The 26,217-nt window shown below is 47.2% G+C and overlaps 1 protein-coding gene across 1 annotated transcript in view; it reads left to right on the forward strand.

The window, feature by feature from the left end:
- The window catches only part of gse1b (Gse1 coiled-coil protein b), a 575,648-nt gene that overhangs the window by 487,225 nt on the left and 62,206 nt on the right, over positions 1-26,217 (forward strand). The window contains exons 3-4 of the mRNA XM_080186715.1: positions 1,502-1,720; positions 20,353-20,552. Of these exons, the coding sequence (XP_080042841.1) occupies positions 1,502-1,720; positions 20,353-20,552 (419 nt within the window). The remainder of the gene's footprint in view (positions 1-1,501; positions 1,721-20,352; positions 20,553-26,217) is intronic.

Genomic DNA, 26,217 nt, shown 5'->3' on the forward strand with positions numbered 1-26,217 from the left:
TAACGGGCAATGAGCAGACCATGGAAAGATCGGTTGACCTTGGGTGGGATTTTCCGGTTTTGGGGCGAGTGTGGCCGGAAAATCCCACCCTTCATGTTTTAAGACATTTACTGCAACAAACCAACTGAAATCAAGATTGACTAAACATTATGTAGTCGGCAACTAAACAGCAAAAAGGGTATCTTGTCCCCTCCCTCAACTTCTTAACACTACAAAAAGCTCTTAACCTGCATTTATACATGATACCACACTCTCCGTAGATATGCATGGCATGTTTTTGCAAGGCCTATCAACCTAATCTTTACACATCTTTGGACTGTGGGAGGAAACCGGAGCACCTGGTGGAAACCCACGCAGACATGGGGAGAATGTGCAAACTTCACACAGACAGTGACCCATGGCTGGAATTGAAGCTGGGTCCATGGTGCTGTGAGGCAGCAGTGCTAACCACCGTAACCTGGTTGGCAGCACGGGTGTTACACTCCAAGCTCAACATTCCAGTTCACTTGCAACAGGAGTTAAGTTGTGTTTGACACACAATGATCTGGCACTTCATTAAAAAGAAGGTGCTTTGTCAGCCCATGTCTCAAAACCTTGGTTTGCGGTGGTGCAGAGTTGAAAGAAAACCCCAGACATATCCCATTGATGTCACGGCAGTGCGGTGCCGGTCTAAGTGGCTCGGTGCTCGGATTTCAGCCCCTTAATGTCGCATGTCCATAATGTATTGGCCACAAGGTGGGCAGAGGGCATCGGCTCCTCCAGACCTATTCTCCCAGACACAGCCGTTTCTCAACCTGTGGCAGCACTTTCCTGTCACGGGTTCATGAGAAAGCATAATTAGTGTCATGTTTGATGTGAGTGTTGCTTTAGTGAGAGGACGCTGGGGGTCAGATGTTGGAATTGATGTACTTGACAAAATATCAGTGTTATCTACCTTGCACGCAGTCATGTGTGCATGTGTGTGCGTGCGTGCACGCTTGTGTGTGTATGTGTGTGCATGTATGTGTGTGTTTTTGTGTGCGTGTGCATGCATATGTGTATGAGTGTGAGTATGCGTGTGTATGTATGCATGTGTGCATGCACATGAATATTTCTGTCTGAATGTGTGTATACACGTACGTTCGGGAATGTGGGTGGATGTATATGTGTGACTGGTCAAATGTATATTTACGTGTGTTTATATGCAGTTGTGTGTGTGTGTGTGTGTGTGTGTGTGTGTTTTGGCACTTTATTTGAAAACCTTTTATCTCATATTCCAAAAGTCTTTCAGAAATTACAGTTAAAAAAAACATATAGCAGTACAATGCTACAAGTACAGTGCATGACTGCATTTTAAGCACTTGCTATCCTATATTTCACCTAGCCTAGTTATGCTTTGTAGGAGGAGAGATTTAGCACTTATTTTTCCCATCTAAAATCTTTGTTCTCTCCTTTTTTTTTCTGTTTTTCCTCTCCCCCCCCTCCGCTGCCGCCTCCCTGCCTCGCCTCCGAACCTCTCCAGGCATGAGCCATGAGCCAAAGTCACCTTCTCTAGGAATGATCTCGACTGCGACGCGGACGACGGCCACCGTAAGCCCCCTCAACCCATCCTCCCTCAATGGTTCCATAGTGCCCAATGGCAGCCAGGCGGCCAACAGCACATTGTCCGTCCCGTCGGCGCACTCTGCCAGCTTTGCAGCCGCTCTCCGCAAACTCGCCAAACAAGCAGAGGAGCCCAGAGGTGAGTGAGTGAGAGAAAGAGAGAGAACAAGCAAAGTGTTCAGTCGCACATTACGGACAAATGCTTTGTCGCTGCGATGTACCGTTAGACACAGGGCTGCTTATCTGCACTGGGTTTTTTTTTTACTGCGAGGTTTCACAAAAGGTTACCAGCAACCCTTGGTACAGCTGGTCTGGTTTGATCAGATCAGCTGCATGTAAGAACAGACGATTCCTGTTCGCTGTCCGCTTCACAGGAATTTTTTCCTGTTGCACAAATCCTGACGCCAATTCAGCAAGTGGCAGGATAGATAAGTAAATGCAGTGTGGAGGAGGGCCGTACAGTTCAGGGGAACACCAGGGCAGCACAGTGGTTGGCAGTACTGCCTCACAGCGTCAGGGACCTGGGTTCGATTCCCGGCTCAGGTCACTGCCTGTGCAGAGTCCGCATGTTCTCCCTGCATCTGCGAGGGTTTCCTCCGGGTGCTCCGGTTTCCTCCCAGAGTCCAAAGATGTGCAGGTTAGGTAGATTGGCCATGCTAAATTGCTCCTCAGTATCAGGCGAGTAAATACATGGGGTTACGGGTCTGGGTGCGATTGAGGCCAAATGGTCTCCTCCTGCATGGCAGAGATTCTACGAAAGTGCTTGATCTGAGTTGCATGGCTGTTCTCAGCAGTCAGAAGGTTCCCGCGCTCGCTCTGGATTCATAACCTCCTGCTACAATATGATGTATGGCAAGGATAGGGTCAAACTCAACTGTTGAGTCCTATGTGGCCCCACAGCTTTACTGACGTTCAGCAGAGAGTGGCCAGCATACAGTACAAGACTCAGCACATTCAGTCAAGAGAAGGCAATAGCTCCTCTTGTCCTCCCGTGAGTCCCTGCGGGGGAAACAGGAGCCAGCTGAGCTTTGCTGGGCCTGGCTGACAATGTTTCACACTGCTCTAATACTATCAGACTGCAATCGGGCAGATTGCAGAGATTGGGGAAGTCTTACAACACGCCACATAAATGGAGAAACTACATTGGATTTGTGCCGTAACCCTGGTACACTGTGTCCTCCGATTAGGAAAACAGCTAACCAGGACTGACATTGGGCAGAGGGTGGTTGCAGCAAGCAGACAGAGCTCTCAGGAATGAACTGGGATTGTCTTGTTTCAAATAAATGAAAGGGTCCTGCTATCATTAGAGTGAAAGTGCAATGGAGGGAGGGGAAGTCCCTTCCAGTTCATGGAGAGTACCGAAATGTCCTCTTCAATCCTGCCCTTAACCAAGCACTGAATGTTCTATTCAGCTGTTAAAATCTGCAAGCATCAAAATCTGTCCTACGCTTTCCCAAAGAGATCATTGGACAGGGCAGCACGGCTGGACTGTCTAGGAATTTGTTTATTTATTAGTGTCACAAGTAGGCAATGAAGGTAGTGTGAAAATCCCCTAGTCACCACACTCTGGCGCCTGTTTGGGTACGCTGACGGAGAATTTCGAATGGCCAATGCGTGTAAGCAGCACATCTTTCAGACAGTGGGAGGAAACCGGGTCACCCAGAGGAAACCCACGCAGACATGGGGAGAACATGCAGATTCCGCACAGACAGTGACCCAAGCGGGGAATCGAACCCAAGTCCCTGGTGCTGTGAGACAGCAGTGCTAACCACTGTGTCACAGGGCATGTGATTGAAACGTGGGAGAGATTACAATGTGCAGTGCTTTGTAGACTGGTCCCTTTCCAGTCCTGTGATCCTGCATAAATATTGAGCCTGGTAGACTGTAAAACCATACAATCCACATAACTTACACATCCTTAGATGCTAAGGGGCAACTTATCATGGCCAATCCATCACCCAAGGCAGGATTCGGACCCAGGTCCCTAGCACTCTGAGGCAGCAGTGCCAACCACTGTGCTGTCATGTGTATATAATGCCTTTAGCATAATGAAACATTCCAAAGCACTTCACAGATACATTATGAACATAGAATCCCTGTAGTGCAGAAGGAGGCCACTCAGCCCATCGAGTCTGTACCGACCACAATCCCACCCAGCCCCTATTCCCGTGACCCCCCTTATTTACCCTAGCTAGTCCCCTGACACTAAGGGTCAATTTAGCATGGCCAATCAACCTAACCCACACATCTTTAGACTGCGGGAGGACATCCAGAGGAAACCCACGCAGAACATAAGAAATAGGAGCAGGAGTAGGCCATCTAGCCCTTTGAGCCAGCCCCACCATTCAATAAGATCATGGCTGATCTGTCGTGGCTCAGCTCCACTTTCCCGCCCTCTCCCCATAACCCTTAATCCCCTCTCTTATCAAAAACCCATCAACCCGCGTCTTAAAAATATTTAGCGAGGCAGCCTCCACCACTTCAACTGGCAGAGAATTCCAGAGATTCACCACCCTTTGAGTGAAGAAGTTCCTCCTCAACTCCGTTCTAAACCGCCCCCCCTTTATCTTGAGGCTGTGCCCCCTAGTCCTTCTGTCTTTTTTGAGCGGGAAGAGTCTCTCCACCTCTATCCTATCCATCCCATTCATCATCTTATACGTCTCAATGAGATCTCCCCTCATTCTTCTAAACTCTAACGAGTACAACCCTAGTTTATTCAGCCTCTCCTCATAGCTCAACCCCCTCAACTCCGGTATCAGCCTAGTAAACCTCCTCTGCACTCCCTCCAAGGCCAAAATATCTTTGCGCAGGTGCGGCGCCCAAAACTGCACACAGTACTCCAGCTGCGGCCTCACCAGTGCCCTATACAGCTGCAGCAAGACCTCCCTACTTCTATATTCAATCCCCCTCGCTATGAAGGCCAGCATCCCATTCGCCTTCCTGACCACCTGCTGCACCTGCAAGCTGGGTTTTTGCGACTCATGCACAAGGACCCCGAGGTCCCTTCACACCGTCACCTGCTGCAGTTTTTTGCCACGTAAGTAATACTCCTTCCTACCATTATTCCTACCAAAGTGGACCACCTCACACTTGCCAACATTAAATTCCATTTGCCAGTTCCTGGCCCATTCGCCCAGCCTATCTAGATCCTTCTGCAGACTCTCCACATCCTCCGCACAATTTGCCGTTCCCCCAATCTTGGTGTCATCAGCAAATTTCGACACCCTACACTCGGTTCCCTCCTCCAGATCATCTATATAAATGGTAAAAAGCTGAGGCCCCAGCACCGACCCCTGGGGCACTCCACTAGTCACCATCCGCCAATCCGAATAGCACACAAAGAGAATGTGCAAATGCTACAGACAGTGACCCAAGCTGGGAATCGAAGCTGGGTCCCTGGCGCTGTGAGGCAGTCAACTGTGTGATACTGTGCTGTATTTTCATGAAACAAAATATAATGCCATGACGCATGGAGGGATATTAGATGGAATGAGCTAAAGCTTGGACAAAGAGATAGATTTGAAGGAGAGCCTTTAAAGGATGAAGAGAGGTGGGTGTGGGTTTGTTACAGAGCTAAGGCCCAAGCAATGGAAGGCATGGCCACCAAAGGTGGACCAACTAAAATTGGTGGTGATCAAACAGTCAGAATTAGAGGAGCTTTGTTGGGTGTGGGTGGTGCCAGCTGCCAAATTGCCACACCCTTTTGCTTTTAAAACCTTTGCGGATGAAAAGATCTGACCAGTCCGCATTGTTTAATAGCTTGGGTGAGAGATTCAGGAGGCATCGTTCAAACCCTTGCCTTGGACACCTGGATCTCGAAAGCCAGGAGGCTCCCGGAGAGGTGGGCCCTCGTCGGTGTGCAGTATCCTCTCCGTGCGGAGTACATCACGCGCCGACTGCTCAGTCTCTCCAAGCATTGAGCTCAATGGAAGAGCCTCTGCTGCTTGGCGCTGGTGGCGATGAATTCGCCTCATTTGCAACAGACATATGTAAATTCTGTTACCGAAACATCTTCCAAAACGCGTCTGTCTTCAGGGCACAGTTTGAAATTCAATTCATCCTAACTAATCCAAATGCCACATCATTTGTCGTACCCTAAGAGCTTGTTTGAATAAAAACCTGCCCCTCTCAATATAGTTTACATTCTGATATGCTCCATTGATATTTCATCTGTCCCTAGGCTTTATAATGTGTTGTTCCAGCGCTAGAATGCTGCTACTCAATATTTAATCTCTCTCTCAGTTGCTTGTGCGTGTTTTAGCTGAACAAGTCGATTGTGATTCAGAGACAGGAAATTGGGCTGCCACCTCAGAACTGTGAGAATCATTCCTTTATTTTGAATGTTATTTTTCTTTACTCCAGTTTGCCTCTCCCCCTCCCTCCCCACACTTTGTTCCCCCTCCCCCATTCCCTCAAGAATCCCGACACGGCAAATGGAGGCCATTTGGCCCATTGAGCCTGCACCGCCAACAATCCCACCCGGGTAACCCCGCTTAATGCCCCGTTAGTTCCCCTGAACGAAGGGGCAATTTAGCTTGGCCAATCCACCTAATCCGCTTATCTTTGGAGTGTGGGAGGAAACTGGAGCACCCGGAGGAATTCCCACGCAGACATGCAGGTAACGTGCAGATTCCACACAGTCACCCGAAGCCGGATTTGAACCCGAGCCCCTGGCGCAATGAGGCAGCAGTGCTAACCACTGCGGCACCATGCTGTCCCCAGAGATTGACTACTTAGCAAGCAGTTCCATTGACACTAACTACCTCACACAGGGACCCATTGTTCTCCTCTAATCCGTGACAGTAAGTGCTGAGATCCTCTTGGGGCAGGTGGGTCTTCCCAACAGAAGCCTGTGTCTTCACCTCATTGTCAGCAAGAGGTAGCAATGGACGCTTAAGGACACTAGTTAAACTTTGCCCTCTTCTAACCCAGGGAACTGTGTGGCCGAATAAAAGGTACATGTTGGGATCTGTTAGCTCACCACAGATCCGCAATCGTAACCCGTATCTTCCTCTTAAGTCTCAGCGGCACAAAATCTACTCCTGAAGTTAGTGGGAAACCAGGAAGGAAATTGATTTTCGAAAGTCTTGTTTTCTATCAAGTGTTAGTGCCAAGTGAGCAAACTGGCCAAACAGAAGAACTGTTTTTTTTTCAAATAATCCTTTCACTGGCTATGAAAAGAACCATTTACAAAGCAGAAGAGTGGCGGCAAACATTATTTAAAACCCCCACCACTCCCCACCAAAGAGGATTTCAAATGGGTGTCAAAGCTTGAGGGAGTTACACCTTGACTGTGAAAGCCTTTCTCCAAATGTTCCATATGTTAACACACATTAGTATTAATGATAAGGAACTATCAAGTGGTCGCCCCACATTGTCCCCACAACTGAAATACACTCTCATCGCCATTGCCTTCTCAAGGGCAGTTTAAAGTTAAAGTTTATTTATTAGCCACAAGTAACCTTATATTAACACTGCAATTAAGTTACTGGGAAAATTCCCAAGTCGCCACAGTCTGGCGTCTGTTTGGGTGCACTGAGGGAGAATTTGACATGGCTGATTCACCTAATCTGCACATCTTTGGACTGTGGGAGAAAACTGGAGCACCCGGAGGAACTCCATGCAGACACGGGAAGGACATGCTAACTCCACACAGACGGTGTGACCCAAGCCAGGATTCGAACCCAGGTCCCTGGCGCTGTGAGATAGCAGTGCTGACCATTGTGCCACCACAAAGTGGCGATGAACTCCCCGTCGGGGAATTGAACCTTGATCTCCTGCATGACAGGCGGGGACACTAACCACTACACCAACAAGGAAGTGATAATTAGGGATGGGCAACAAATGCCAGTCTAGCCAGCAATGCCCACATCCTGCTCATGGATGGAATGATGGGTCTAAGGAGCGGTAAGTGTTCCCTATGGCCCCAGGGGTCCCCTTGTGAACCTGGACAGCTCACATCAGCTGAGCAGGAAACACATTCCAACCAATCCACATCCACGTATTTTCCAGCAAGGAGTCAGAGGGCAGCAGAAGTTCTGTCTAACCCATCGGACACTGCTAACAGCTGTTGCCCCTCTGCCTCTGCCCTGAGATGAATACCAGGGATTGAATGCGGGATCTTGCCACTCTCTGTGGCTCAGTCCCAAACTGGACAGTGTAGCTAGCAGAGTTAGATCCACGTATAATGGTGAGTTGAAGAGTTATGCAAATGTAGTCTTTTTTTTGATCTCCATATGGCACTAAATATTTAAGCTCTGCTAAAGCTGTGTAGTAGTTCCTCCAGTTCATTTGAATTGCAGATCGCGCTGTTACGTGCCTCTGAATTGCACACAGACATCAGGTAGCTGTTGCATGTATTTTGCATATTTTCAAGGCCCATCTGTTGAGAAGGTGTGCGCGAACAGTTGCCAACATTCGCTGTCTGTGACAAAGCACGCAGGCTGGCTTCAGTGTGTGGCCACCCAGAGCAAGCGAGTGCTGGACCTGCCCGGCTCTGCATGAATTGCTGCTTGTTGCGTACGGCTGTTCCCTGCGGCTTCTCCAAGCTACAGGACTTGCTGAATAAACGGCGTCAAAATAAAGAAGAAAACCCCGTCTGTTTTTCTGTCCAACAACAGTAGGAAAGGTGCATCCAAAGGCAGGAGCGGAAGGATCTAGAGACCTGCAGTCGGTTGTCCGATACACGAGAAAGAAAGACCACTGGCTTGCACCTGTACACATTTTCGAGAACAAATAACAAGTTCATTTTTTTCTCCCCCTTGATCCCGGGTCAAGAGTTGGCTATTAATTCTTTAGTAAATGAGTTGAACTTGGCAGGTGATCATTTGAACCCGACCCTGCAGGTCGGATGTCCGTGGGGTCAGGCCGGGCACTTGTTTATTACATCTCGTCCAACTTTGCTCTCCGACGACATCAGTGTTGAGTGAGAGCTGATAAGGTGGAAAGCCAGTGTCGGTGGCATCGAAATGGAGTGGACCATTCAAGAGATGCCCAAGGATGTGCAGGTTGGGCAGATTGGCCATGCTGTGTTGCCCCTTAATGTCCCAAGGTGGGTGGATTAAGGGGATGGAATGAGGGAAATGTATAGGAAAGGGCCTGGGTGGGATCCTCTGTTGGAGAGTCAGTGCAGACTGAATGGGCTGAATGGTGTTCTCCTGCACTGTAGGAATTCAGTCCCTTGAGCCTGTTGTATTATCCACTGAGATGATGAAAGATCAGTTACCTAACTCCTTGTACCCACATTACCCTCTGGATAACAAAAAAAAAGCCCCAATCTCTGATTCAGAGTTTAAAACTGGCAGATGATGCAGCATAAATTGCCTTTCGCAGAAGAGAGTTCCAAACATCCACCAGCCTTTGCAAGTATTTCCAGATTTTTGCTGCTCCTCGGGCTGGCTCCAACTTTTCATCTGTGTTACCAGTACACCAGACGCACCAATGACAAAAATATTTTCCCTCTGTTCTATTTGTCCTTACAAAACCTAGAAAGCTTACAGTTAAGTCACCCGTAATCTTCTAAATTCCAGAGAATGTGACCCTGCTTGTTTTAAACACTCCTCATTATTTGGCCTTTGGAAACCAGGGACCAATTCTGGTCAACTCTGAACAGTAAAGAAATTACAGGTTGTGGTGAGCGGGCAGGTAAGTAGAGCTGAGTCTACGGAAAGATCAGCCATGATCTTATTGAATGGCAGAGCAGGCACGAGGGACCAGATGGCCTACTCCTGCTCCTAGTTCTCAAGTTCTTATATAAATCACTGCTGAGCTCCCTCCAACCTTCCCAAGATATAGTGCTCAGTCCTGTCAGTCCCCCAATGTTCAGCTTACATTAAACTTGCGCCCTTGTTTCTATGTTACGTCTATTGTCAAGGTCTGTACTGCTCCAGTACTGTACTATAGTCAGCGCTGCAAAGTACTGACAGCTTCTTTGTTTGAATAGCTGTGACAGTGATTGACAGATTTCCAGAATCCCCCATCAAACCCCAAAATAAAAAGAATGATGTGAGGATTTAATTTGCATACACAGGCCCTTAAGCATGACAGATAGATTTCCGAAAGCATTTACACCGTCCCCTGCATACAATCCTCAGCAAGGCTCCTTAGGCAGCACCTTCCAAACCCACCACCGTCTAGAAGGACAAGCATAGCAGATACAGAAACAGAAAATGCTGGAAAATCTCAGCAGGTCTGACAGCATCTGTGGAGAGAGAATGGCGTTTTGTCAGAGGGTCACCCAGACTCAAAATGTTGGCCCTATTCTCTCTCCACAGATGCTGTCAGACCTGCTGAGATTTTCCAGCATTTTCTGCTTTTGTTTCAGATTCCAGCATCCGCAGTATTTTGCTTTTATGTAAGGACTTTCACAATAAACTTCGTTGCAGTGTTAATGTAAGCCTACTTGTGACTAATTAATAAACTTTAACTTCAGTCATTCACCATCCTGACTTGGAAATATATCGTCACCGTTCCTGTTGCAAGGTCAAAATCCTGGAACTCTCTCCTTTAACAGCACAGTGGGTGTATGTGCACCACATGGAGTGCAGTAGTTTTAGAAGGCACCGTCTACTCGAGGGCAGTTGGGGATGAGCAATGAATGTTGGCTTAGCCAGTGACACCCACACCCTGTGAATGAGTTTCAAAAGCATTTAAACGGGGGCAGCTGTGGTTCCTGTCATACACTCAGAGAGACGCCGGCCAAAGCAGGCTAATTGCGTAATCATCAGCTAAAGAGCCGATGGGAAAACATTTTTCATTATCGGTGTTCTAGATGCCACAATAATAATCCTCTGTGGTGCCCCGTGTTAAGTGTTATTTATTTCAGTGCTTGTGCAGTGGTGTACACAGATCAGTGTTGGGGATCTTCCTCAAATGGAAATAAAGTGTCGCAAGCAGGCTTACATTAACACTGCAGTGAAGTTACTGTGAAAATCCCCTTGTCGCCACACTCGGGTGCCTGTTTGGGTACACTGAGGGAGAATTTAGCACGGCCAGTGCACCTAACCAGCCTGTCTTTGGGAGGAACCAGCAGCACCTGGAGGAAACCCACACACACATGGGGAGAACATGCAGACCCCGCACAGACCAACAGCCGTGCCACTGTGCTGTCCTCAGATGTAGTCCCCAGTTTTTTTTCTCTCTGCTTGAAAATCATTATCATAAGCTCCACTCCCCCACCCCCTCCTCCCCCACCCCCAACAACGTTTGAGGAGTTCACAGATGTCTTTGTTACTCAGGTTGAGACAATCCGCTGCTCCCTCCTCCCCCTGAGCAGCCTTCCTCCGAGTAAACCCCCCTCCCTCCCTCCCCACCCACACACCCGTTCACCTGAAAGACCCCGAATTCGCATCCGTCACTCGTTTCTCTTGTATCTCCCCTCACGCTATCTCCAACCTCACCTTGTCTGTGAGACACAACTCCTGTTATCTCAACCCTATTCGCATTAAAACGGCTAACCACCCAACTGCGCTCACTGCCTTCCACATGACCTGGTATTGCCCATCCTTTACCATCATCCCTCTCACCTTCAAACCTGCTATCGTCAAACCTCTCCTCAGAAAACCAATCCTGGACTTCTCCACGTTGCCAAACAAATCCATGCCACCCTTTCCCAGAACTTAATGTGTGAATCCTTCCAATCAGGTTCCTGCCCCTGCCACAACATCACTTTGATGGGATCGATGGCTTGTATCAAAGTCACAAATGACACAAAGGTAAACTGTCACTCATCCTTCTCTTCTGCGACCTTTGACACAATTAAAACATTTCATCTTCCTCCAAAGCTGTTTCTTGTCAACTCACTGGATAGGACTATATGGCCTGGTTCCAATAGTAATATCCCCCCCTTCCAGATACTTCTTGTGGTCTTTAAGGATCTGTCCTTGGGCGCTTATATTTCCCATCTGCATTGGTCCCTGCTTGGTGTTTATAAAACATTTATTCTTGGGATGTGGGTGTTGCTGGCTGGCCAGCATTTATTGCCCACCACTAATTGCCCTTGAGAAGGTGGTAGTGAGCTGCCTTCCTGAACTGTTCGAGTCCATCCGGTGCAGGCACATTCACAATGTGTGTTCGGGAGCATTTTGACCAAGCGATAGTGAAAGAGTGGCAGTGATATATTTCTAAGTCAGGATTGTGAATGACTTGGAGGGGAATTTCCAGGTTGTGGTGTTCCCAGGTATCTGTTGACACTAGATGGCAGTGGTTGTGGAAGGTTTGGAAAGTGCTGTCTAAAGGGTGTAGGTGAGTTGCTGCAGTGCATTTTGCAGATGGTACAAACTGTTACCACTGTGTATGGTGGAGGGAATGAATGTTTGTGAATGGAGTACCAACCAACTGGGCTGCTTTGTCCTGGATGTGCTCAGTTTCTTGAGTGTTGTTGGAGCTGCACTCCTCCAGATAACTCCTGACTTGGGCCTTGTAGATGGTGGACAGGCTTTGAGGTAGATTTGAGGTCATCCAGAACTCTGTTGCCTGTGTCTTAGCATCCAAGAAGTCTTGTTCACCCATCACCCTTTTGCTTGCTTTGATTTTTAAATTCTCATTCTTGTTTTCCATGGTCTCACCTCAGTGTAACTTTGTAAGCTGCTCCAGCCCTCCTGACATATCTGTACTTCTCCAATTCTACTCTTCTGAGCATTTTCGATGTGATTTGTTCCACCTTTGGTGGCCGTGACTTCGCCCAGGTTCCTAAACTAGAATCATAGAATCCTTTCTGTGCAGAAGGAGGCCATTCGGCCCATCAAGTCTGCACTGACCATAATCCCACTCAGACCCTATCCCCGTAACCCCACATATTTACTCTGCTAATCCCCCTGACACTAAGGGGCAATTTAACGTGGCCAATCCACCTAACTCGCACATCTTTGGAGTGTGGGAGGAAATCCACGCAGACATGGGGAGGACGTGCAAACTCCACACAGACAGTGACACAAGCCGGGAATCGAACCCAGGTCCCTGGCTTTGTGAGGCAGCAGTGATAACCACCCTGCCACCGTGCCGCCCTAGCAAACCTGTCCACCTCTCAGCTCCTCTCTCCTCCCAAAATACACCTTAAAACTTCCTTGACCTGCAGCACTGAATCCTTTCTGGTTGAAATTTTGCTTGATAGCGTTCCGGTGATGTGACATAGGGTATTTTAGAATGTTGACCGTGCTATGGAAATGCAAGTTGTGACCCAAGCTGGAATGTAGATGACGTAGATAGGGGAACAAGTGATACAAATATTCTGTAAAGATCAGAGAATTGGATATAAACAGTTGGGCTGGATGACCTTCACCATTTTTGCTCCTATCACCAAACATTGTTACAAAGCCCCTTAGTGTATTTTGCTCCACATTTGTAACTTCCTTTTAATCAAGCTTGATGTAGCCCAGAACCTCAAAACATTAGAATTCCAGCTCTCTCCTCCAAATATCTTTGGCTTTGAAAACTCAAATTGTCCATCTTCTAAACATCACTGAAACCTAGAAAATAGGAGCAGGGGTAGACCTTTTGGCCCTTTTGAGGCTGCTCTGCCATTCACTATGACCATAGCTGGTTATCCAACTCAGTAATCTGATTCCACTTTCCATCTCCCATATCCTTTGTTACCCTTTAGCCCCAACAGCTATATCTAACCTCTTCTGGAAAACAAGCAATGTTTTGGCTTCAACCGCTTTCTATGGTAGTGCATTTCAAAGGCTCACCACTTTCTGGGTGAAGAAATTTCTCTTTATTTCTGTCCTAAATGGTGTAACCCATAAGCTCAGATTGTGCCACCTGGTTTTGGACTCACCCACCATCGGGAACATCCTTCCTGTGTCTACCCTGTTAGAATTTTATAGGTTTCTACGAGATTACCCTTTATTCTTCTAAACTCCAGTGAATATAATCCTAACTGACTCAATCTCTCCTCACACATCAGTTCCCCAGTCTCAGGAATCAGTCTGGTAAACCTTCACTGCACTTCCTCCATGGCAAGATCATCCTTCCTCAGATAAGGTACTAAATGTACCTACGTTTTCAGCCACTCATTCCAACCTTGAGGGTGCTCTTGTGCTACGGCACTCAATCTCCACGAAGGTTTTCCAACTGAAAAGAAACAAGATTGCATTGATATAGCGCCATTAAAGAAAAATACCCCCTGCTCCCCGCCCCCCCAGCATCCTGGGAATCCCTTCCTAGCAGCACTGTGGATGTCCCTGCACCACTATGGAATGCAGCAGTTCAACATCACCTCCTCAAGGGCAATTAGGGATGGGCAATGAATACTTGTTTAGCCAGCAATGCTCACACCATAGGAATGGATTTTTTAAAAGTTATAATTGGATTAATATTGACCTTGAGCTGAAAAGAGGAAGAGTAGGAGGGTATGATTAAAAGCTTTGTGAAAGAGGTCAGTTTTTAAAGAAGCGTGTTAAAGCATGAGGCAGCACAGTGGTTAGCACTGCTAGTTTGCACATTCTTCCCATGTCTGCATGGGTTTCTTCCAAGTGCTCCAGTTTCCTCCCACATTCCAAAGATATGCAGGCTAGGTTAATTGACCATGCTTAGTGTCAGTAGGATTAGTAGGGTGGGGTTATAGGGATAGGGCCTGGGCAGACTCAATGGGATGAATAGCTTCCTGCCTTCTACACTCTAAGGATTCTATGACGCAGGAAAGAACAGTCGGGAAAATTAGAGAGCCAAGTCCTAAGAATCTCGTTGTCGGGCCTCGGTAGCTGAAGGCACACTGCCAGCTGAGGGTTGAAAGGAGATTGGGGGGACGTGTGAGGCCAGAGTTAGAGTAATGTAGGGTGGGACGCCCACCCCAAAACCGGAAAATCCGTTATGGTTCCCAAGGCGGGCGGGATGCGAAAATCCTGCCCGCAGAGTTGTGGGGCTGGAACAAATTGGTTCTTCCAGAATGCCTAGCACGCAAAATAAAAAACGTAATAAGGCCTTGATTAGATAATCAGGAGGCCGGAGCAGGCACATTGGCTCATGCTGTCCACAGAGGACAGAGGATCAATGCACGGACGGAAGATCACCCAATAAACAGCCAATTTGGATGCTGTCATCAAGCAGCAAATAAGTGAAATAAGTCATTGGTTGATGAAGTGTCACTGCCTCCCCGTGCTTGCTAATCTAACATACTCGGTCGTGTGCAGTGTGCAGGATCAACACCAAAGCTGCTAGTCAAGGCTCTGCATCTGTCACTTTTAATCTAAATTTGTTCAATTAACTGCCTTATTTCTGTAAGAAGGAGGTTAATTAAGCAATTCATGTCCTTTCCAGAATCACGCTCTGAGAATTAAAGTTCTAAACGAGGACCTTTTGAATCATTTAAATTCTGCTCTCATTTAATGGTATTGATTGTTAAACTATCACAGACTCGAATAATACCTTTCTTTAATCCAGGGGGGATTAGTCTGCTAATTGTTGTTGACCTTGGACTGACAAGATAAATTTCCTGGCTTTTGAACTGATATCACTCGTTCCTTTTAACATTTTGAGTTTTTTTTCCTGCCTTTCTCCAGCGTTCCCTTGCATTAAATTTCGAGAATCCACCCTTCCGCACTTGATGTTTTTTTTTGAAAGCTTTATGTCCCGGGGGGGGAGGATCTCCATCCATTTCTAGGTAGTCACAGATCTGAGGGATACGTTTGATACTGGGCTTCTCGTTAATTACCTGCATGTGGACAACCCTGTTACACGACTCTCTCTTTTATCTCCCGGCCAGGCTGTGCAAGGTTTTATTTTACACCCGTACTTTCTGTCCGTGTTAGATGAGACAAAGCAGATATTCGTTTCACAAAAGAAGCAAGCAGTTCACACTCCACCAAGGATTCAGATTGGTCTTTGATATCCATGCAGGAGAAACACTTCACGGTACGGCAGACTGAAAGTGGTGGATAAAGATGCACCACAGAAATCCTCCTTTCCAGATGTTTCGCACATTGGTGGACTCCTACTGTGCCCAAGATGGAGCGTGGCAACATCTTGCGAGCTGTCCCCAGCGTACCCTCTAATTCTATATTTTACTCTTGTTTTATGCTTTTAAAACTCTGAGCTAACTCTTATAAACTCACTACCTATGACTGTAACACTACCTTCTGCAGCCTCTCTTTTCCTTCTCTATGAATGGTATGCTTTGTCTGCATAGCACGCAAGAAATGATATTTTTCACTGTATCCCGATACATATGACAATAATAAATCAAACACTTCACAATAGGCAGACTGAAAGTGGTGGATAAAGTATGTAGAGAAAGAACCTGAATGTCCAACAGTTCATTTTCTATAACTACTAAACGGTACCGCCAAGGTCCAATCTAAATGGCATCGTGCGTCAGCCTTTGTGGAGAGACTGTTGTTATGATCTGGAACCCACTGACAGAAAGGACGGTGGAAGTGGATTGAACAATGTATCAACAGGAATGGGATAAACACATTTAAAAGGCAACATTCGAAAAGGGAAAGATAGAGGAGTTAGAGGAGCTGGATTGGTCTTTCAAAGAACCAACACAGGCAGAATGGGCCGAATGGCCTTCTGTACGTATACTTCATGACTTCATACAGGTTGTGGGATTGCGAGTGGGCCCCACTCTGAATTCTCCAAGTGTCATTTTGGGTTAGCTGGTAACACTCTGGGATGGAAAGAGCCGGGTGCAAGCCCAACATCAGCACATGCAGTTAATCGTTTCTGGCATCTCCTGACAAGTATATTTTAAAAAACGGTGCACTGTATTTTGCCCCATGTTTCTCACTTCCTTTTAATTGCAGACATGCAAATCTTTCTGGCCTTTGGTTTCAGCTCCAGTGTTTTCCATAGAATCCCTAGGGTGCAGAATGAGGCCACTTGGCCTGTCGAGTCCGCACTGACTCTCTGAAAGAGCATCTCACCTACTCCCTTCGCTCCCGATAGCCCAGTGTTTAGCGCTGCTGCCTCAGAGCACCAGGGACCCAGGTTCGATTGCGGCCTTGGGTCACTGTCTGTGTGGGTTTCCTCCGGGTGCTCCGGTTTTCTCCCACAGTCCAGAGATGTGTGAGTTAGGTGGAATGATCATGCTAAATTCTCTCTTAGTGTCCAAAGGTGTGTAGTTTAGGTGGCTTATCCATGATAAATGCGCAGGGTGATGGAGATAGGGCAGAGGGGAGGACTTGAGATGCTCTTTCGAAAAGTCGATGCAGACTCGATGAGCCAAAGAACTTCCTTCTACATTGTGAGGATTCTGTTCTATGGATCACATGCAGGCCAGACCAGGTTAAGGTGTTTTTTCCCTAAAGGAAGATTAATGAACTAGATGGGCTTTTACAATAATCGATGATGGTTGTCATGGTCACCATTATAAGTTCCAGTTTTATTTATGATGGGATTTGAACTCATGTTCCCTGAGTATTAGTCTTGGGTCTCTAGATTACTATCCCAGTGACATTTCCGCTGTACCGCCATCTTCTTACTGGGTCACTGTCCCACACACCCACCTCGTGATGCATTTGGAATCCAGTTGCAGTGAAGTCGATTTCTCAATAGGGAACCCAAAGTGAGGAACGGACGCCTTTATTGGGCGTGTGACTTCCATGTTGCCACAGAATATTGGTGTGAACTTTAACCTTACTTGCCAGTTAGTCAGAAAGCTAAATCAGAATGCAAGTGCCTTATTCTTTTAGCAACTGAATACAATTAGCGGTATAGCGTGAGTGAATGTTAAATATCTTAAACAAAGTTGGTACATGTGGTTACAGATGGCTTTGCTGTGCTACTGATTTCAGATGGCAGCAGTAGCCCAGGAGAGTACCATTGAATCCAGGAATGCAGAAAGTGGCCATTTTGCCCATCGAGTCCACACTGACAATAATCCAAACCCAGGCCCCATCCTCATAACTCCATGAATTTACCCGAACCAGTCTCCCTGACATTCAGGGGCAATTTATCATGGCCAGTCCACCTAATCTTTGGACTTGTGGGAGGAAACCGTAGCACCCGGGGGAAATCCACCGGGAGAACGTGTGAACTCCACACAGACAGTGATCCAGACCAGGAATCGAACCCCCAAGTCCCTGGCGCTGTAAGGCAGCAGCGCTTACCATTGTGCCACCCCAGTATCTCACAGCACCAGACGTTTGGCAGAGATGTGAGAGAGTTCTCATGTACTGGTTGAGATTCACCAGTGTTTGGAGAGATGGGGAGAAAATTGAGGATAAAATGGACACAGTAGTCAATTGTCAATGAAACATCATTTTAGCAGTGACTCACCCACTTCTTTTCATACAGCATAATGCGAGGGGAAAAAATGATTACTGCTTCAAATTATGTTTACTTTGGTATATTTTCCTTCCTGTATTTGTGATTTATACTCAGCCACTGGGCTCAGTGCTACTCACTGTCAGACACATCCATGGCTGCCTCCAAGCCTGAGGTAGGGAAAAAAAAACCCGACAATCCATCCAAAACAAATGCCCTGAGATTTCCGGCTGTTCCGTCCATATTTCCAATGTAAATGAAGCTTCCTAAGACCGTGCACAGGCTCAATCTCTCTGCTCCAGAAGCTATAATGGTTCACTAGAACAAGACCAACCACCGTTTGTTAGTCCAGGAAAGCTCTGCCTTTTTAATTCCAAATCCCCACCTTGTTCCTCCACCATCTTGTTAACCATCCTGCAGATTTTCTTCTTATTCATCAGTGGGACATGGGCGACACTGGCTGAGTCAGCATTTATTGTTTATCCCTACTTGCCATTGAACTGAATCATAGAATCAAGAACCCTACAGTGCAGAAAGAGGCCCTTCAGCCCATTGAGTCTGCACTGACCACAATCCACCCAGGCCCTACCCCTATATCCCTACATATTTTACCCATTAACCCCTCTAATCTACGCACCTCAGGACACTAAGGGGAAATTTTAGCATGGCCAATCAACCTAACCTGCACGTTTTTGGACTGTGGGAGGAAACCGGAGCACCCGGAGGAAACCCACGCAGACACGAGGAAAATGTGCAAACTCCACACAGACAGCGACCCGAGCTGGGAATCGAACCCAGGTCCCTGGAGCTGTGAAGCAGCAGTGCTGACCACTGTGCTACTGTGCCGCCCAAAGAAAAACTCTGTCAAGTATTGGACAGTGCTTATCAGCATATGAGGCCTTCAGTGAAGCCAGTACTTGCGTATTCAGCCTAATCTTCACCTTGTGTAAGTTCCATAAACGTTCCATTCCCAGCTACTGAGTGGCTTGCTGGGCCATTTCGTTCTTGGCTCAATTACTTTCCGTCTGTGACCGTCTATTTACACTGAAGCAGCAGCCATTAATCAGGGAGCGTTTGGCTTTGGAGGCGAAACTTTCCAGATACACTCGCCCCAAAACCAGAAAATCCCACCCAAGGTCAACGGATGGGAAATTTCCCCCCTAAGTGACAAATTCTGAGAGGACAGTGATATTGGTGGGTTATTAACTGTATCGAACAGTGCGCGTTGGTCCCGACTGTGTTTGAGTCACCACACTGATCCTGTGCTAGCCCGTGAAGCTGGCTGGGGTCTGTTCTCGGAACTGAGGCGTGCAATCTGCAAATACAAGGGCATTTCAGGCACGTGTTCTGCCAGGAGAGGATGTGCTGGGGCCAAAGTCACCCTGCCAGCGAGCGAACCTCCGCCTCCTTTCTCAGGCTGGGATTCAAAGCAAACGGTACTCTGTGGAACTCTTTGCCACAGAAGGCTGTGGAGGCCAGGTCATTGAGTGTCTTTAAGTCAGAGATAGATAGGTTCTTGATTAATAAGGGGATCTGGGGTTATGGGGAAAAGGCAGGAAAATGGGAATGAGAAAAGTATCAGCCATGATTGAATGGCGGAGCAGATCTGATGGGCCGAGTGGCCTAATTCTGCTCCTATGTCTTATAGTCTTCCTGTGATCTGCTTCAGAAAGCGCAAACCTGCATGTTTAAAGATTAGCCACCATCTCCTGATTGGCTACCTTTTCACGCCGACCTGTTGGGAGTGTAGTGAATATAACTGTTAATTACAAGTGAGGCATAAAGTCACATGTGTTCCTTAATTGAGTGCAAGTCCTTTTCTACAAAAGCTCCTTCAACAAAAGGGCCTTCTAACTTTTGTGTTATATCTGCATTCTAAATTTCAAAGCCTGGAGATCTCTGGAGGCTCCTGGGGCAGTGAGACTAGGCAATGATTTCACCAAAAAAACCTTAAGAACTGATGAAATGGCGGGCACTGGATTGGCGTGAGTGGGGGTGACATGGGCACACAGACTTCCCTCAACGTTCGAAATGAGGTCAAATCTTAAGTGTTGGTTTGGCTCATTTGAAAACACTGTTGATTTTGATTTGATTTGTTGTTGTCGCATGTATTGGTTTACAGTGAAAAGTATTGTTTCCTACGCGCTATACAGACAAAACATACCGTTCATAGAGAAGGAAAGGAGAGGGTGCAGAATGTAATGTTACAATCAGCATTGCCTCCTGAGTCAGAAGGTTGTGTTTAAGCCCCATTCCAAGAGTGTGTAATCGAGGCTGTTGATCCAACGTGGCATTGAGGGGATTGTCCAAAGCACCATCCCAACAGTGGGATTTTAATATTACTCGCCATCCCCTCCTGGAGAGTTGGCAGCTCTCCTGCTGTTCTACCCCAACACACACCACTCAATCAGTACCGTCAACCGGTCATTGATACTGGGGCTTATTTGTTTCAACTTGGGTGTGTGCGAAAATAGCTACTGCCTCTTCCAACCAACTAAGTGTTTGGAAGTAAGACTTTTCACAGAGCTATGGCTTCAACAGTTGTCGTTTTGTTCTGTTTTCCAGGTTCTTCGATAAGCAGTGAGTCCTCACCGGTCTCTTCCCCAGCAACCAATCACAGCTCTCCTGCCAGCACCCCCAAAAGAGGCCTGATTGGACCCATGCTCGCCCCCACCGCAGGCCACAGCGTTCCCAGCACCCCTCCTGTAGTGACCATCGCACCAACAAAAACAGTGAATGGGCTGTGGAGGAGCGAGAGCAGGCAGGTGAGTACACCGAGGCCCATTGGGCAGCTCAAACTGAAGCCACTGAGACTTGATGGGGACATTGTCACAGGCACAGCAATCCAGAGGCCCAAGCTCATACACCGGGGGCATGGTTTCAAATCCCACCATGAGTGGTGGCATTTAAAATCAATTGATAAATCTAAAATATAAAGTCAGGCTCAGTAGTGGTGACCATGATAACTATCGTTGATAGTTGTTTAAAAAAAGCCCTATCTGGCTCACTGATGCCTTTCAGGGAAGGAAATCTGCCATCTTTACCTGGGCTGGCCTACATGTGACTCCTGTCCTACGGCAATGTAGCTGACTCTTAACTGCCCTCTGCAGTGGCCTAGCGAGTCACTCAGTTCAGGGGAAATTAGGGATGAGCAGCAAAGTCTGGCCTTATCAATGCTGCTCACATCCCACAACCATTTTCTTCACAGAAATCAAACTTGAAGGATTAGAATGGTGAGGAGATTGGTTTAGTATTAGAATTCAACTCCTCAATCTCTCGCTGCCTCTTTCTTGTGAGGGTGGCAGAGGACAGGAACGGTGACTTACTGCCATGTAAGGAAGCTGCTGAGGAAGTGAGTGTGGGTTGGGGCCAGGGTTAACTCATGAGAGCTCCTCTGCCCTTGCAACCCCAGAAAGACTTGCTTCCAACAAGGGTTAGCCCCAGCAAACAATTAATACCGTGACCCTTAGATCAGTGATACTGACAGTTTGTACTATTTTATTTGGTGTCTTTGGCACTTACTTGTGACAGCAACTGGTAACTGTGCTCAATCTTGTTCCTCTCCTTTTATTCAGGACTAGATAGTTTCCTTGACTTGCATCTGCATCGTGTTTTTCACCACATCTCCACAGCCAGTGAATTACTTTTTGAAGTGTGGTCACTGTTGTAATGTGGGAGCCAATATGTGCACTGCAGACTCCTGTAAACAACAGTGCACTGATGATAGGTTAAGCAGTATCTTAGGGGAAACTCCTTGAATAATTTTCTGACTTTGAGTTCAAAGCAGGAAGCCTCGCCAGTTCCACGATGAGGCGGCAACTCGGCGACACAATTGTTAGCACTGCTGCCTCACAGCGCTAGGGACCTAGGTTCGATTCCCGGCTTGGGTCACTGGCTGTGTGGAGTTTACATGTCCCCCCCCCCCCACTCCCGTATCTGCTTGGGATTCCTTCAGGTGCTCCAGTCTCCTCCCACACTCCAAGGTGTGCAGGTTAGGTGCACTGGCCATGCTAAATTGCCCCGCAGTGTACCAGGATGTGTAGGTTAGAGGGATTAGCAGGTTAAATGTGCGGTGTTATGGGGATAGGGTCCGGATGGGATTGTTGTCAGTGCAGACTTGATGGGCCGAATGGCCTCTTTCTGCACTGTCGGGATTCTATGATTCTATTCTGTGGTTTACTTGGATGGAGACCGTAGCGATTTATCTGTGTGTGTGGATGTAGCTAATGGGGGAGAAAGTTGACACTTTGGGCGGAACTTTGCAATCCCACTCGCCACACGGATCATAGCAGGCGGGACAGGATCGTGCAAATGTCCGCTGGCCTCGGACAGGAATTTCCGATCTTGGGGTGGGCGCAGCCGGGAAATCTAGCCCTTAGAATCCCGTGCATTTTTCCACACTCGTGCGTGGTGAATGTGCACACTGCACTAGTGTGTTTTCAATGAGTTAATCACCTTATTACCCGACTACACTGGGAGCAGCAGCGTTCAGTGTCCCAGCTAATTGTATTATTAGAATCTTGCTCAGCAAAGCAAATACATTCGGATGCGATAGAGTAAACAAAAAGAAGTAGTCTTCATGTCTCTGTCTTTGCATGAAAAGGCTGCATTAATAAGGGGAGCTAGCCTGAGCTGGTGGTGCCAAGTAACAAACAGACAGTTATAATTCAGATGGAAAATGGCTGATGCAAATATTTGTTTTTTCTCTCCCAAAGAATAATTGATTCTCTGGGGTCCAAAAGCAAGCAGAATGTGTTTGCCTTTATCTGATTTGCATTCAGGTAATCCAATCAAGAGAGTATTCTTTTAGGTGGCCCAGCCATTGAAGTTTCACGACTGTTGTCAGAAATGTATTGAATTTTCAAATTGAGCAGCGCTCAGTGGCTGGTAGGCCCAGGCCCCAGCTGGGACGAGCTCCGTGTGTGGAAAAAGGAGAGACAAAGGTTCGGAGATGCTCTCTGAGAGCGCAGTAAATTGTTCCGTGTTGCAAAGCCCTTGAGTGCCTGCACTCGGATATTACAGTCACTCGTGGAGTGCTTCTTAACGGCAGAATTAGCTCCAGTTGTTCAAGGTGCAGTGACCCGAGGAAAATGAAATCTTTACTCGGAGAAATGGTTTCTTTATGAGTACTCTGGGCTGGCACGGTGGCACAGTGATTCGCAGTGTGCCAGGGTCCCAGATTCAATCCCAGCCTCGGGTTTCTCTCTGTGTGGAGTTTGCACGTTCTCCCCATGTCTGCATGGGTCTCCTCCGAGTGCTCCAGTTTCCTCCCGCCGTGCAGGTTAGGTGGATCGACCATGCTAAATTGCCCCTTACTGTCCCAATATATACATAGGTTCATAAAGTTAGAGCGATACAGCACGGAAACAGGTCCTTTAGTCAAACTGGTCCATGCTGACTTGCTAGTCCCAATTGTCTGCCTTTGACCCATATCCTTCTAATTCTTTCCCATCCATGAAATATCCAAATGCTTTTTAAATGTTGCTATTGAACCTGCCTCAACCACTTTCTCTGGCAGTTCATTCCATATGCACACCACCCTCAAGAAGTTGCCCCTCAGGTTTCCTTTTAAGTCTTCCCCCTCTCACCTTAAACCTATGCTCTCTAGTTTTCAATTCCCCTTCCCTGGGAAGAAGACCATGTGCGTTCATCCTATCTATGCCCCTCATGATTTTATACACCTCAATAAGGTCACCCCTCATTCTATGTTCCAAGGAATACATTCCTAGCTGGAGTTATGGGGATGGGGCCTTGGTAACAGTCGGTGCAGACCCGATGGGCACCGTAGAAGTTCTTTGAATCCTGTGCAACTTTGGAGTTCTACTCCTGCTTGCAATGATAGCAATGAGGAGAGGTTGGATAAACCCTGTTTGCAACAACGGAGGCTGAGGGATGATCTGATAGAGGTTTACAAGATTATGAGTGGCATGGACAGGGTGGATAGTCAGATGCTCTTTCCTAGAGTACAAAAGTCAAGTGCTAGAGGGCATAGGTTTAAGGTGCATGGGGAAAGATTTAGAGGAGATGTGCAGGGCAAGTTTTTTTACACAGAGGATGGTGAATGTCTGGAACGCGCTGTCTGGGGAGGAGGTGGGAGCAGGTACGACAGTGGCATTTAAGGGGCAACTAAATGAATACATGAATAGGATGGGAATGGAAGGATAGGGACTCCCTAAGTGCAGACAGCTTTAGTTTAGGCAGGCAACGTGATCGGTGCAGGCTTGGAGGGCCAAAGAGCCTGTCTCCTTTGCTGGACTGTTCTTTGTTCACCCCTCCCTCCCCCCCTTCACTTTCCCTCGTCCTCTCAGGAGCGCTGGTCCGTACGTGGATACAAGCTCCAGAGGTGCTCCCAGCCCTTCACACTGTCCTGACCGTGATGCAGTTCGCTGCTCCCTTTAACAAAAATACAATCGGAAATGATTCTGCTTGTTTAACGGTGCTTCACTGTTCTGTGTTGTCAGGCCAGCAGTTGGATTCACAAATCAATTCTGCTGTTCAGTATGATACAGAGCAGACACGGGAACAAGGGGAAAGGTGCAATATGAAATGTGACACCAGAACGGAGAGATGATGACAGTGGAGTGATCGTAGAAAAAAAAAAGCAGCAGGAGGACAAGCTGACCTGATCGAGGTCTTTAAAATTATACAAGGGTTTTTTTAGTCTGGACAGTCTGTTCCCGCTTGTGGGTGGGGAGTCCAAAATGAAGGCCCATAAATATAGGACAGTCACTAATAAAACCAACTGGAAACTCAGGCAAAATATTTTCACCCAGAGAGAGGTTAGAATGTGAATCCTAATGTTTAAAAGCTTGCTTACTTGCTAGTGTCACAAGTAGACTTATATCAACATTGTAATGAAGTGACTGCGAACATCCCCTAGTCGCCACACTCTGGGTGCGTGTTCGGATACACTCAGGGAGAATTTAGCATGGCCGATGCACCGAACCAGCACGTCTTTCAGACTGTGGGAGGAAACCAGAGCACCCGGAGGAAACCCACGCAGACACGGGCAGAACATGCAGACTCCGCACGGGCAGTGACACAAGCCAGGAGTTGAACTCTGGCCCCTGGCGCTGTGAGGCAGCATTGCTAACCACTGTGCTATCTACCACCACAGAAAGTAGATGAGGTAAACAGCACAGTTGCATTTAGATAAGCACTTGTGTGAGAAAGGATTGGAAGTGTATTTTGATAGGATGAGACAAAGTAAGGTTGGAGGTGGCTCGTGTGGAGTACAGACCAGTTGGGCTGAATGGTCTGTTCCTGTGTTGTACATTCTGTGGGTGTCAGCAGGCTGGCTCATCATGTGGTTCATTACAGAAAATACAACATTCAAGTATTTTCTAACGTGGCTCCAAGCTGAGGATAATAATTTGAACATCCGAAGAGCCATTGGCCAGTTGCAGCTGTCCTAGCTGGGGACCCCTCCCCCATTGAGACCAGTTCATTCAACATCGATCGTGGACGGAACTTAGAGACACCTCATGTAGCTCAGTGTCAGAGCAGGTGACCAAACACAGTGTTCATTCATTACCTAATGCACTGGGGAGTATCCAACTAAAAGGCCTGTTTTTTGCAATCCCACTCATTGTGTGAAGGTGCTAAAAATGAACAGTTCCAAAAGGTGCTGAAGTTTCCCTGTAATTTCCCGCCATTTCCTCGTCCCTTTTCTGCTTTCACATGGACTCACCTCCAACTCACTTGTCCTGATCTCCCTTCATCCAAACTCACTCACTCCATCTGCCTGTAACATGTTCAACTTCTCCCTAAGTCAACTGAAGTGACAGGTATAAATGTAGAGTCTTGCACAAGGGAGAGGGAACAGAATTGGGCTGTGGTACACTGAATATGTTGACCTAGTCTGGCAGCTGGACACAGCTCTGGAAACGATCCCATTATTTCCTTATTTCTGTCCTTGCACTTGTAACACTGAAGTTAAATGGGTGAAAAATCTCAAAAACCATTAAACCATTCGGCCAAGAATACTGAATTCAAGGAGTAAAGTTAGTTTGTTTGTGTCACCAGTAGGCTTACGTTAACACTGCAATGAAGTTACTGTGAAAATCCCCTCGTTGCCACATTCTGGCGACTGTTCAGGTACACTGAGGGAGAATTTAGCACGGCCAATGCACCTAACCAGCATGTCTTTCAGACTGTGGGAGGAAACCAGACCCCCTGGAGGAAACCCATGGAGACACAGGGAGAACATGTAGACTCCACACCGACAGTGATCCAAGCCAGGAATCAAACGCATATTCCTGGCACTGTGAGGCAGCAGTGCTAACCGCTGTGCCGCTGTGCCTCTCCTAAAGAATTGGAGAAGAACTCAGCCACCTAGAGATGGGCAATAAATGCTGACAATGCCCACATCCTGGAAATGAATAAAAACAATAGTTTTAAAATAGGCGAGGCTCAAATTCTCAGGTAGAG

This window comes from Carcharhinus amblyrhynchos, chromosome 4 (genome assembly GCF_965287045.1).
Source record: "Carcharhinus amblyrhynchos chromosome 4, sCarAmb.v2.hapA, whole genome shotgun sequence".
NCBI lineage: Eukaryota > Metazoa > Chordata > Chondrichthyes > Carcharhiniformes > Carcharhinidae > Carcharhinus > Carcharhinus amblyrhynchos.